Raw genomic sequence first — 13,119 nt, 5'->3', positions numbered from 1 at the left:
TTAAGAAGCAGAGGAGACCCTTGGAGCACGCCCACACCCATCAGCCAATGGGAAGCAGCGAGCGTCTCCTCTGACGTCAGCCGACCGGCCGGTCAGCTGACGCGCCTCCTCCCCGCATAAAAGTCCTGTCTGTGCGCGCGCCCGAGGCACGGGTACACTGCCAGGCAGGGAGACGGAAGCAGCTGCGGTGGTAGCGCTGTTCACCGCAGCTGCCTCGCCACCGTTTATTACAGTTCTCTTAGTCACACTTGTTATGGGGTGGGAGGAGCCATGTTGACCACATTTGTCATATGACCCCGACCTATGGACCCGAGATTGTGGGGTCACCAAGGGGAGAGTGGGAAAGATTTGTGAGTGTTAGGAGTCCCCATAAATTGTAGGTATGACCCTGAGTACCACCCTAACCAGTTACTGATGTCATGTCGGTAAGACCCATCTGAGACAGTCATTGATGCTTGGAATGCCAGTATATTTGGAATGTATTTTTATTATTTACCTTTGCTTGGTTTGTTACATATTGAAGTTGTATTTATTGCACATTACAGCAGTTTAAGCAGCAAGAATTATCACATCAGATTAGCGATAGAAGAGCAGGACAGCAGACTCGGTGATCTCCTTGGAGGCACTCCACCCGGCACGTTTCCCATAGCCGTCCCAGTCCCAGCCGGCAAAGTCTCCACACTGGCGGGGGCTGGCTTCTGGAAAATAGCCGCCTCCTCCTAGGCAGTGCTACAAGAAAACATACGTAGTACATATCAAATCAGGTAATGGGCAGTATTTAAAGAGGAGCTGTCAGCCATACTATGCCAGGATAAACACGCACACATATAAGTAGATAAATACTAGCTCTACTTACATGACAAATGTATTGCACTGTCCACAATTTCATTTCAGTGAATTTTATAAAACAAAAATACGGAAATGCAGAGAATTCTGTTCCCTGGCAGGGGCCATCTTTAGTCCCTCCAGCGAAGCCAATGCTGAGGTCATTTCCTCCCTTACCCCCCTTCCCTCCTACCTACAGCAATTGCTGACACCCCTGCATCCATGAGAACCCCCCCAGCCCTGCTACTATATCAGAAGTGATTCCCCCTGTATTTACCCTCAGCCCTGCAGCGTCCATCTCGTCTTCTAGCATAACAGCACTTAGCAGGGAAGAATATGTGCAGCTCCAGCACCAGAGGAGAATCTGTGTGCGCTGCGTGTGTTCTTCCCCGCTGGGCTCTGTGGTGCTGCGGGCGGGGATGTTGCGGGGTGGAGGGATAATGCAGGGGGAGTCCCTTTGTAAATGGTGGCGGGGCCGGGGTCCCCATGGATGCGGAGATGCCCCCCGAATAAAATTACGGAGATGCCGACAGAGTGCAGGGAGGACAGTGCAGACGCGAGGCGGCCAATGAGAGAGGGACAGGCTTGAGTGACACAGGCTGCAGCCAATCAGGCTGAACTAGCTGTGTCTGGGCAAAAAAGCAAAGGAGAACTCCCTCCCGCCCCAGCCTGCACTGCATCTCCGGTTATGCGGCTTCTTGCTGCGGCTTTAGAGATGGGGACATGAGGATTTATCTACAATAAAAAAAAGTAAGATTTGTTTTTAAGTTAGGCATTGCCTTTTTAGTATCAATTTTATCTATATTACCGATAGAAATAGGGAATAGATTTTTGTTTTTAAGCCTAACAGTTACTCTTTAAACTTCCTTTCCTTTTTTCCTTTTTTTATTGGGGAGGGGTGGGGGGGGGAGGGCAGATCTGTAACCCTAATTCCTGGTACAGACCATGCAATTTCCCATCAGATAGATAGTTCAATAGATCATTTACGACAAATCCGATCGGATTTCCAATTGTTTTTCTGATTGATTTTCTAATCACTTCTATGCAAATCGATCAGCAAAACGATTGGAAATCAGATCGGACCTGTCTGAAATGATCTGTTCGACCCATCTATCTGATGGGAAATGGCATGGTGTGTACCAGGCATTAGGGTTACAGATCTGCCCTCCCCCTCCCAGGCTTTAGACTGCAGCCGACTTCTATAGGTGGTCTGTGTTTTCACATCCATATACCCTGGACATCTAAAAGCTCTTTAATACAAAACTACTTCTGCCTGCAGTAGACGTCTATGGGTGTTTTTGTGTCCACATATCCCCTTACCACGGATGTCTCAAAGGCGTTTACTACAAGGTTTTGGCTCAGTGCCAACTTTCTACTTTACTTGTGAGAATTGTGGCTGCAAAAGTTTGTAGTAAAGAAAATCTGTAATTAGCTTTTCCAATATTTAAACTAGCTGTGCCATATTTTGCCAATAAGCGTGGAGAACATTTCCTGTGCGAAAAAGATCATTCAACCAGAGCTAGGCCCGGATTTACATCACAGGAGCCTAGTGAGCTGGCACAGGAGCCACAAGTGTCCTGGCTGGCCCAGCTGCCCCTTCTCCCTTGCCCGGCCATCATAGCAACAAGAAGAAGAATGGGGTGCTTGGTAACACCCCCTGGTGCGATCAGGCCCCTAACATAATGTGCTCAGTTGCTCCCAAAGTACCACTGTAGGAAAACATAAAAAGAAGAAGGGGCGCTTTGAGCTCTCTATCAGAATAAATGAACGCTGCTGCTGGGCAGGTCTCACCTGGTTCAGAAGTGGCTGGCACAGCGTACACAGCCTCCGCAAGCTTGCGTCCCACTCAGCCGAGCCGGGGACCGGGCTCACACGCGTATGGGCGGATCTGACGTCACGTTCCAGCGTCCTCCGTGGTCTGTAGTGATGGTAACCAGGACGCTCGCTGCAGAGGCAGCGTGCGGAAGTGCACTAGGTATATACTATTACGGGCTGGGCCGGATTTCTGGCAAGGCAAGGCCATGGCCTAGGGCACCAGAAATTTAGGGGCGGCTCAGTGAGGGGCAGTAAAGCTGCTCTATGCAGCCATCCCTATCTACAAGGACAGCTTTAACCTTTGAACTCTCTATCCTGTACTTGTGTTGTCCCTGCAAGAACTGTAAGCTCTATCCTGCAGGTATACATCAACCTAAGGGCCCTTTTACACTTAATCCGTTGCTCTCAGTGAAAACGGAAAGAAAACTGATTTTCAAAGTAATGCCCATGTTTTTCTATGCCACCTTTTACACTTAACGCGTTTTAACTGAAATCTTCATCCTAATGCACTGCTATGGAAAAAACGCGTACTAACTCGTACCAATGCGTACTAACGCACACTAACGCACACCAACTGATTAAGTGTAAACGGGGCCTAACTCTCATGGTGACACAATAAATGGGTCCATCATTAACGAGATGGCAAACATAACATAAAAGTTCTTAAGGAAAACATAATTTATAATCTATACGCGCATTACTGAAATAGTTATTGTCTGTGACATCCAATGATGGAAAGTAAGTTCTCATTGGGGCACACAGAGATAACAATTATACAGACGGTATAGTTGGCCTTGGGCGGTAAAAAGTACAAATCCGGCCCTGATTACGGGTAGAATCCTGCAGCTTGCATAGTTTAAAAGAAGGTGCATAGGACTTCTAAAAGTACTTGGAAAGTACAATTTATTAAAACGACGCGTTTCACGGAGGCACACCCTCCGCTTTATCAAGTTAATCACATATACATTTATAAAGCACCTGTTTATATTACATACGTAGCTATTGCTAACCAATGGGCTTTGCATGGGCGGGGATAGTATTACCTTAATGTATTCCTTCAGATTGTAAGCTCGCAAGGGCAGGGCTCTCACCCTTTTGTGTCATGGAATGTTATTAATTCAATTGCTTGCACACTGTTAGAAATTTATACATTTTAGTCATCCTGTTAAATCAAATTGTAATCAGCAGTGCTGTATCTTGTATCAGTGTTCATATTTCCATGTATATCATTGTCTGTATCATTATGTATCCCTTGTTTGTTTTCTTACATTGTACAGCGCCACGGAATATGTTGGCGCTTTATAAATAAATAAATAATAATAATAATAATAAAATGTATCTATATTAGGGTTCAGGAATATAATGCTCCTAATATAGGAGCATTCTACTATTTATTTAGCCACACGCTAGGAAAGAAGAATTATATGTATAAAAATATATAAATATATATAGAATGGTAATGAAAAATTCATAAAAAATTAATTAAATGCCCTGCACCATGCAATGCCAAAAGGCCTTACATGTATCTCACAGCAACACTCCCCCCCCCCCCCCTCCCACACACCCCTACCACACAGCTCACAAGTAACATCCCCAGTTCATATCAATATACGTGCACGCATAGTTGGATCAGATTCTAGGAAAAGGATATAAGTTGAGGATAGCACTTCCCAGGGCAATTATGAATGGGAAGAAGGAAAAGATAACAGGGGGAAACCAGGAGGGGAGGGGGGGAGGGGGGAAGGAGGGAAAAGGGAAGGAGAAGGGAAGGAAAACACGGGGAGCAAAGGGGGGCGGGGGGAGGGGGGGAGGAAAAAAGGGTGGGGGAGGAGAGGGACAAGGGAGGGGGGGGAAGAGAGAGGGGGGAAAAGGAGGCCCGGGGAGGCCGGGGGCAACAGCAAGATCCTAGCCCCTCTAGACTAAGTCAATATAAATATATATCCCCTAACCCGACATTAACGAAAAATCGGATGGAGATGGCTCATTTCTTCTAAGCACTTGTTTAGGCCCCCTGGTTCAAGGGTCCCCAATTTCAAGATCCAAAAGGACTCGCGTCTACATAGAGCGCTATACCTTTCATACTTGTTATGATGTGACACCTGTTCTATTATAGTGGCCCTCAAAAGTTTAAACACCCTATTATGGGCTAGATGAAAGTGTTTGGAGACCCCATGATTGAGTTCCCCCTTCCTTATATTGGATCTATGTTTGTTCAGTCTCATTTGGAACTTTTGAATTGTGCGGCCCACATATGAGAGCCCACATGGACAATTCAGTAGATAAATTACGTACGAACTTTGACATGTTAGGTAGCTTCCTATATTAAATTCGATCAAAGAGCTAGTTTGAAATGTACGTGCCCCATTGTTCAAAGTTTTACAAGAGAGGCAACGTTTCGATCTACAAGAAAAACATCCCACCTTTTTGCCCTTTTTGGTCTGTACTTTCATTTTATCAGATGAAATACATGTAGATAGCTTACTGGGTGCAATATGTCCCCTAATCGTTTTCCCCCTTCTATAAACTACCCGCGGCCTTAGGGGGAGAGTTTGTCTTAATATTGGATCACTTAGCAGAACTGACCAATATTTATTAAAAATCTCTTTGCATTCCTTGGCCTGTCCTGAGAAGTTTACCACTATGGGCAGGCGATTTGGAATCGATTCCGTTGTTGTAGCCGAGGTCTTCACAACAGGGCTCCTAGGTACTAGGCATTCCTGCTGTGACAAAACAGCGGCTCTATTGTAAGCTGATTCCACCAGAGACACTGGATAGTGTTTCTACAGGAATCTGGATGTCAATATTCCCGATTGTAAATGGAAATCCTCATTTCTATTGCAATTCCGTCGCAATCTTTTAAATTGGCCAAATGGTACATTTTTAAGCCATGGTTTATAGTGGGAGCTATGGTAATCCAGATAACCATTCTTATCGGTAGGCTTAAAGTGAACTGAGCACCTTTTTAGCACTCAGGACATTTCTATAGCACATGAAAAATGCATGCCAACAATCTGTTTCATTATTAAAATAAACTTTCATTTACCTTGTATTTTACAATCAAAGTAGTAGTATTACCCTGTTTCAGCAGACCTGACCGTCCGCAGAGCTCTCAGGACGCTAATTCTTTTATTGAGCTAATTACCCATAAGTAAACAATAGCTTTTCTCTCAACAAAGGGGGTGGGTAATTAGGACTATTTGACACATACTATGTCTTTGAAGAAACAGTCCTTCTGGGTAATTAGCTCAATTAAAGAATTAGCGTCCTGAGAGCTCTGCGGACGGTCAGGTCTGCTGAAACAGGCTAAAAATACTACTTTGATTGTAAAATGCAAAGGTGAATGAAAGTTTATTTTAATAATGAAACAGATTGTTGGCATGCATTTTTCATGTGCTATAGAAATGTCGTGAGTGCTAAAAAGGTGCTCGGTTCACTTTAAAGTAGTTGGTCGTATTGATCCCTCCACTCTCCGGGTTCACCTCTATATTGAAATCCAAGAAATGTACTGTTAGGGGGTCTGTTTCCATAGTGAAAGACAGACCAAGTTCGTTTCTATTTAGATACTCTAGGTATCCCTGAAGACTGTCCGCCGAACCTCTCCAGATACACAAAATATCATCTATGAAACGGTGATGCAGGACGAGGCTCTCTCTATATGGGTTGGTGTCGGACCACACGTATTCCTCCTCTAGCCATATATAAATTGGCGAAGCCCGGAGCGAACCTCGTCCCCATCGCCGTTCCCCGCAATTGAAGGTAAAATGAATCCAAAAAGGTGAAATAATTAGTCTTCAATATGAACTCTATAGAGTCCAATATAAATTGTTTCTGTGCCTGAGGCATCAGGGGGTCTTCCTCCAGGTAGTAGCTAATGGCTCTCAAACCCAGATCGTGGGGTATATTTGTGTATAAAGCACACACATCGAGAGTGGCCCACCTATTAGAAGAAGTAGACCACTCCACATTCCTAAGCACCTGTAAAGTGTGGGTCGTGTCCTTCAAATAGGCGGGTAATTGGCTAACAAATTTTTGCAGGTGTAAATCAATGTAATGGGACAGTGAACTTGTAATCGACTCTATACCTGCAATTATAGGTCTTCCTGGGGGATTACAGGTACATTTATGTAACTTTGGAAGCGATAAAAAAATGGAATTTTAGGGGCTTCAATATTTAAATAATTATATTCATCAATTTTAAGTACACCATTGGAATAGGCCTGGCTAATTAAATCTCTATATTTCATCAAAAAGCTCTCCGTGGGGTCATGTATACGTTTTCTATAATAAAGGGGGTCCCCCAATAATCTGTGTGCTTCAGTGATATACATTTCACGATTTTGTACCACCACTCCCCCCCCCCCCCCTCCTTTATCTGTTTCCCTGATAACGATCGTATCGTTGCTTTTCAATAGTATCAGGGCCCTCTTCTCTTTTTGACTTAGATTCTGCTTCTGAACAGGTTTATTGTACAATTTGAGTATATCTGTAGTGACCAATTTGCAAAAGGTCTCTACCTGTGGGCCCTTATATTGAGTGGGATTAAATTTGGATTTTTTCTTTAAATCAGTATATATAGGTTGCATCAGTGCCGATTCCAGGGGGTCGTCTGGCACCGCATGTGCAGCAGTTGACATCACGGTGCCCACCACCTCCATTGGACCGGAACCGGTTTTATTGGGTATTCTTTTATCATTTTTCAAGGCAAAATATCTCTGCAAGGAAAGCTTGCGGACATATGCATGTATATCAGTAAGCATTTGATAAGTATTAATTTTATCACTAGGGCAAAAAGATATGTCGGGTTAGGGGATATGTATTTATATTGACTTAGTCTAGAGGGGCTAGGATCTTGCTGTTGCCCCCGGCCTCCCCGGGCCTCCCTTTCCCCCCCTCTCTCTTCCCCCCCCCCTTCCCTTGTCCCTCTCCTCCCCCACCTCCCCCCCCCTTTTCCCCCCCTTTGCTCCCAGTGTTTTCCTTCCCTTCTCCTTCCCTTTTCCCTCCTTCCCCCCTTCCCCTCCTCCCCTCCTGGTTTCCCCCTGTTATCTTTTCCTTCTTCCCATTCATAATTGCCCTGGGAAGTGCTATCCTCAACTTATATCCTTTTCCTAGAATCTGATCCAACTATGCGTGCGCGTATATTGATATGAACTGGGGATGTTACTTGTGAGCTGTGTGGTAGGGGTGTGTGTGGGGGTGGGGGGGGGGGGAGTGTTGCTGTGAGATACATGTAAGGCCTTTTGGCATTGCATGGTGCAGGGCATTTTATTAATTTTTTATGCATTTTTCATTACCGTTCTATGTATATTTATATATTTTTATACATATAATTCTTCTTTTCTAGCGTGTGGCTAAATAAATAGTAGAATGCTCTTATTTTAGGAGCATTATATTCCTGAACCCTAATATAGATACATTAAGGTAATACTATCCCCGCCCATGCAAAGCCCATTGGTTAGCAAGAGCTACGTATGTAATATAAAGAGGTGCTTTATAAATGTATATGTGATTAAATTGATAAAGCGGAGGGTGTGCCTCCGTGAAACGCGTCGTTTTAATAAATTGTACTTTCCAAGTACTTTTAGAAGTCCTATGCACCTTCTTTTAAACTATGCAAGCTGCAGGATTCTACCCGTAATAGTATATACAGTACCTAGTGCACTTCTGCACGCCGCCTCTGCAGCGAGCGTCCTGGTTACCATCACTACAGACCCCGAAGGACGCTGGAACGTGATGTCAGATCCGTCCATACGCGTGTGAGCCCGGTCCCCGGCTCGGCTGAGTGGGACGCAAGCTTGCGGAGGCTGTGTACGCTGTGCCAGCCACTTCTGAACCAGGTGAGACCTGCCCAGCAGCAGCGTTCATTTATTCTGATAGAGATCTCAAAGCGCTTCTTCTTCTTTTTATGTTATCATAGCAACAGGTGTCCCTTAGAGTTAGGTAGCCAGAGGTACCCTCAGTATTAAGTAGATAGTGGTGGGTGAGTAAGCTCTCATTTACTCTCTGTTCAGGACTCTGTATAGGGAAGGCAGGAGGGAGGCACTAGGGGAGGAGAGTGAGCCACCTTCCCATTATCAGGCACCTGTAGGCAAAGGCCTACAGTGCCATGCTCAGGACTCTGCATAGGGAAGGAGGGATGGAGGCACTAGGGGAGGGGAGTGGGCCACCTTCCTATCATCAGGTGCCTGTAGGCACGTGCCTACAGTGCCATATGGTAAATCCGTCCCTGATCTGGGCCATTTGCTGCTATTTAACCCTTTATAGTAAGCAGGGAAGCGATCTGCAAAGCGGGGGTGGGCCTTTGAGGGTTCACTTAATAATCACTTAATTTTATGCTAATCACATTCTCACTAGTGGGTTCACCATTATTGCAATACATTGGCAAAGCGTTTATTTGGAATCACTAATCCCGGCCCTAATGCTTGCTGTGTGGGCAGTTTGCATAATGGTAGCTTTGTCTTAGTAAATAGGTCCTCTGCCACTACAGGTTCCCTTTTTAAGAGCGCAAAGGTGTCCAAGAGGACCTGCAGTAATACTCACGTGTTCTGTGTTGCAGCCTGTCACCTTCACACCGGCACACAAAGCCATGGCAGCTTTTTCTGTGTTAAAAACACGGAACTGGACATATCCGGCAGTGAACTCACCTATAAAGAGTGGAAAATACATCAGCATTGTCTTCTTTATAAATGGTACAAAACGAAAAAAGGTGGCCATTAACGATACAATCCCACATACAAGCGTTTCTCATTGTTTCTTGTAGCAGAACAGTGGCGTAGTGGTTAGCACCCTTGCCATGCAGTGTGGGGTCCCTGAATCCCAGCCTGGGCACTATCTGCACGGAGTTTGTATGTTCTCCCCGTGTCTGTGTGGGTTTTCTCTAAACACTCTGGTTTCCTCTCACATCCCATAAACATACAGATAAGTCAATTGGCTTCCCCCTAAATTGGCCCTAGACTACGATACATACACTACACGATACATACAGTGACATATGTAAGGTAGGGATTAGATTGTGAGCCTCTCTGATGGACAGTTGTGACATTCCTATATACTCTGTACAGCGCTGCGGAAGATGCTGGCGCAATAAATACTGAATAATAATAATAATCGTTAAAATCAATTGGAAACAATTGGTTGTGCCCACTTATGTCCAAAAACCTGATAATTAACTCAATCAGTTAATGGAATCAATCCAGCAGTCTGATCAAACTGGTTATCACGTTTTCAGCCATTAGCGGGCATGAACAATCATTTCCAATTGATCATAACCATGATTGGATTGTTTATGATTGGATTGTTATGGAATAGTAATGATGTTCTTACTTGCGCCATTTGGGGAGTAGTACGATCTGGTCTTCTCAATGCTTCCAAAGTCATACGTAACTGCAACAGCTGGGCCGTTTTGTTGCAGACAGTTACCGGTCCCGTACACCACAGGGTATTTCTAAAAACATATATATGAATCAGATTATCATGCTATAAACTAAAGATATTTAGTAGCAAGACTATTGCGAAAAAAGTAACAGAACTGACAGGTTTTGGACTAATCCATCTTTTCATTGGGGAGTCTTGGGGTTAACTTTGTTTTCAAAAGCATTTCCTGAAAGGCAGTTGCTAGGTCTATCAGCCAAAATAGTGTTCAAATGGGTAAGGAGGGTGGCTGATATCTTTTTTAGCAATTCTTTCCAGGGAATGCTTTGAAAAGAACAAAACAGAGATACTGAGAACCCTCATAAGGAAATGGACTAGTCCAAAACCTGTCATATTTTAACTGCTTATTTTTTTCTGCGATAGTGGTCTTTTAATTGTCTGAAAGCTTTAATACCCTTAGCTGGGTAATATCAGAACATAGTGGACTTGTTGAGTTTCATGTGCAGAACACCAGGCTGTTCCGGGTTTATTAACCCTTTAACAACCAATTTATTTTAGCATTTTTTTTTAAATGTTTTCTTTCTTAGATTTCCTAGCTTTAAATTAGTACTGCTGTAATGTGTAATTATGGCCAATTGTCACTAGGGGGCAGTGTAAGACAATAAAGAGGGCTTCTGCTTTCAGATTCTATGTTTTCTGCTTGGAGAAGAGAGATCAAAGCAAGCCAAATATTTACAGCACAACGAGTTCTGCAGGCTGAAGACGAAAGCAGTGCATTATTTTAACCACTTGCCGACCACGCACTCATACCGCGCGTCGGCAAAGTGGCAGCTGCAGGACCAGCAACGCAGTTCTGCGTCGCCGGCTGCAAGCTAATTAATCAGGAAGCAGCCGCTCGCGCGAGCGGCTGCTTCCTGTCAATTCACGGCGGGGGGCTCCGTGAATAGCCTGCGGGCCGCCGATCGCGGCTCGCAGGCTAAATGTAAACACAAGCGGAAATAATGTGCTTTGTTTACATCCGTACAACGCTGCTAACAGTAGCAGCATTGTACCAGATCAGCGATCCCTGGCCAATCAGCGGCCGGGGATCGCTGTCACATGACAGGCAGGATCCTGTTAGAGGCTGCACAGGACAGATCCGTTCCTGTGCAGCCTCGGATCTCCGGGGAAGGGAGGGAGGAGAGGGAGGGGGGAATTTCGCCGCGGAGGGGGGCTTTGAGGTGCCCCCCCCCCCCGCAACACCCAGGCAGGCAGGAGCGATCAGACCCCCCCAGCACATCATCCCCCTAGTGGGGAAAAAAGGGCGCGATCTGGTCGCTCTGCCTGCACCCTGATCTGTGCTGGGGGCTGTAGAGCCCACCCAGCACAGATCAGCTAAAACAGCGCTGGTCCTTAAGGGGGGGGTAAAGGGTGGGTCCTCAAGTGGTTAAACTGTGATAACTCGTTTGTGGCTGTTAACAGGTTAAAAGTATTGTCTTACTGTGGATACAGGCATGTTACTACTATAGCATGAATGCAAACAACGTCTCACCAAGTCCCACTGACTTCTGATATGACCCAGACAGTTGCTGCAAATATTTCCCCCTTGGTAGCAGGTCCAGTGGCTTCAAAGGACAAGATCCCCGCACTTTGATTGGCCCAATAGTCTACCTGTCACCTGATAGCCAGCCTATTGGGCCAATCAAAGTGCAGGAATCTCGTCCTTTGAAGCTGAGGCCAGGTTCATTGGAGAGCTCATTAGTTTCAACGATGCACTTGTTAAACTATAGAAGTAGAGCCTAATTTAGCAGCGCACGCTGGGGCAACATAGCAGCACATGTACTCCTATGCGGGTCATCCCTAAACAAATGTACCCCCTACCAAAAGTGGGTGTGGCCATGACATAATGTGGGTGGGGCCGCTGTGAAAAGTGGGTGTGCCTATGACATGATGTAGGTGGGGCCAAATACTAGCGAAATACAGGTAGTCCCTGGTTAACAAATGAGATAGGAAGGGACTGTATCCATACTTAATTTTAAAAAAAAGTTCATGCGAAATCTGTTGTTGCATATTTGTAGCAATTTTGGTAAAATCTGGTATCAGAGGTGACAGCTGACAGCGTATATCTGCAGAGGCATCAAGTCTGTTTCTCTTTTTAACTTTTGTGTCACAGTATTTTGCAAACCCACATTAGCACATATACAGTATACAGTATGTCATCACAAAAGGTAGAAGTTTAGGAATAGCTGCATCTCCTGCATCTGGAAAACTTTCTGATAAACTAGCCCAGAATGCTGACAGGGGGACAGTGTGAAATGTATCCAGGAGTGCAGTGCTACAAGAGATATCAGTAACTTCTTCTTCTGCTTTTGCTGAGAGATTAGATGTATTTTGTCCTTTTGAAAAATGGTTAGCTATCCACCTGTAGTTTTCAATGTCCATCATTGGAGGACGATATTTCTGGAAAGAAACAGTCAGCAGTGTAATATGATCAATAATTGCTGCCTGTATGTCCGAGTTGATGGGTATGTCCTTTTCCATTAAGAATGTGTTCATAGTCTCAAAGGTCTCAAATTTACCTTCTTCGGCTCTCCTTTTCCAAGCAACCATTTTTTCTTTGCAGGCAGATGTTTTATCATGGGCAGTGAAAAGTGTGGTATTTTTACCCTGTAGAGCCAGATTTAGTGTGTTCAGTTTCCCAAATATATCGGATAGGTATACAATGCCCTGCAAATTGGTGTCATTTGACATAAAATCAATACATTTCTGCAGTTTGTCTCGTGTACTTTGACTACTTGTTTTAGTTCTTACTAGTGATGTCGCAAACCTCCGATTTTCCGTGGAAAGTTCGGTTCGCGAAAAAGTTTGCGAACCGCAATAGACTTCAATGGGGAGGCGAACTTCAAAATTTAGAAAAATTTCTTCTGGCTGGAAAGGGTCTCATCTGCCAGAGAGAGAGAGAGAGAGAGAGAGAGAGAGAGAGAGAGAGAGAGAGAGAGAGAGAGAGAGAGAGAGAGAGAGAGAGATGAATCTACCTGGCTATCTGGGGTCTCTTTGGACAAATGTTGAACACAAAAGGCAAGGCCATGCCTGGCTACATATCCTTAAGCAGTGGCTGGATTGTGTAATGGT

The 13,119-nt window shown here is 44.8% G+C and overlaps 1 protein-coding gene across 1 annotated transcript in view; it reads right to left on the bottom strand.

The window, feature by feature from the left end:
• Nucleotides 1-469: 469 nt before the first annotated feature.
• Nucleotides 470-13,119, bottom strand: part of LOC137536237 (intelectin-1-like) — a 36,210-nt gene continuing 23,560 nt past the window's right edge. The window contains exons 6-8 of the mRNA XM_068258360.1: nt 9,961-10,081; nt 9,178-9,281; nt 470-729 (exon numbers count right to left, since the gene is read on the bottom strand). Of these exons, the coding sequence (XP_068114461.1) occupies nt 577-729; nt 9,178-9,281; nt 9,961-10,081 (378 nt within the window). The 3' untranslated portion in view covers nt 470-576. The remainder of the gene's footprint in view (nt 730-9,177; nt 9,282-9,960; nt 10,082-13,119) is intronic.

This window comes from Hyperolius riggenbachi, chromosome 10, assembly GCF_040937935.1.
Source record: "Hyperolius riggenbachi isolate aHypRig1 chromosome 10, aHypRig1.pri, whole genome shotgun sequence".
NCBI classification, from domain to species: domain Eukaryota; kingdom Metazoa; phylum Chordata; class Amphibia; order Anura; family Hyperoliidae; genus Hyperolius; species Hyperolius riggenbachi.
This window is presented reverse-complemented; position numbering and strand designations above follow the sequence as displayed.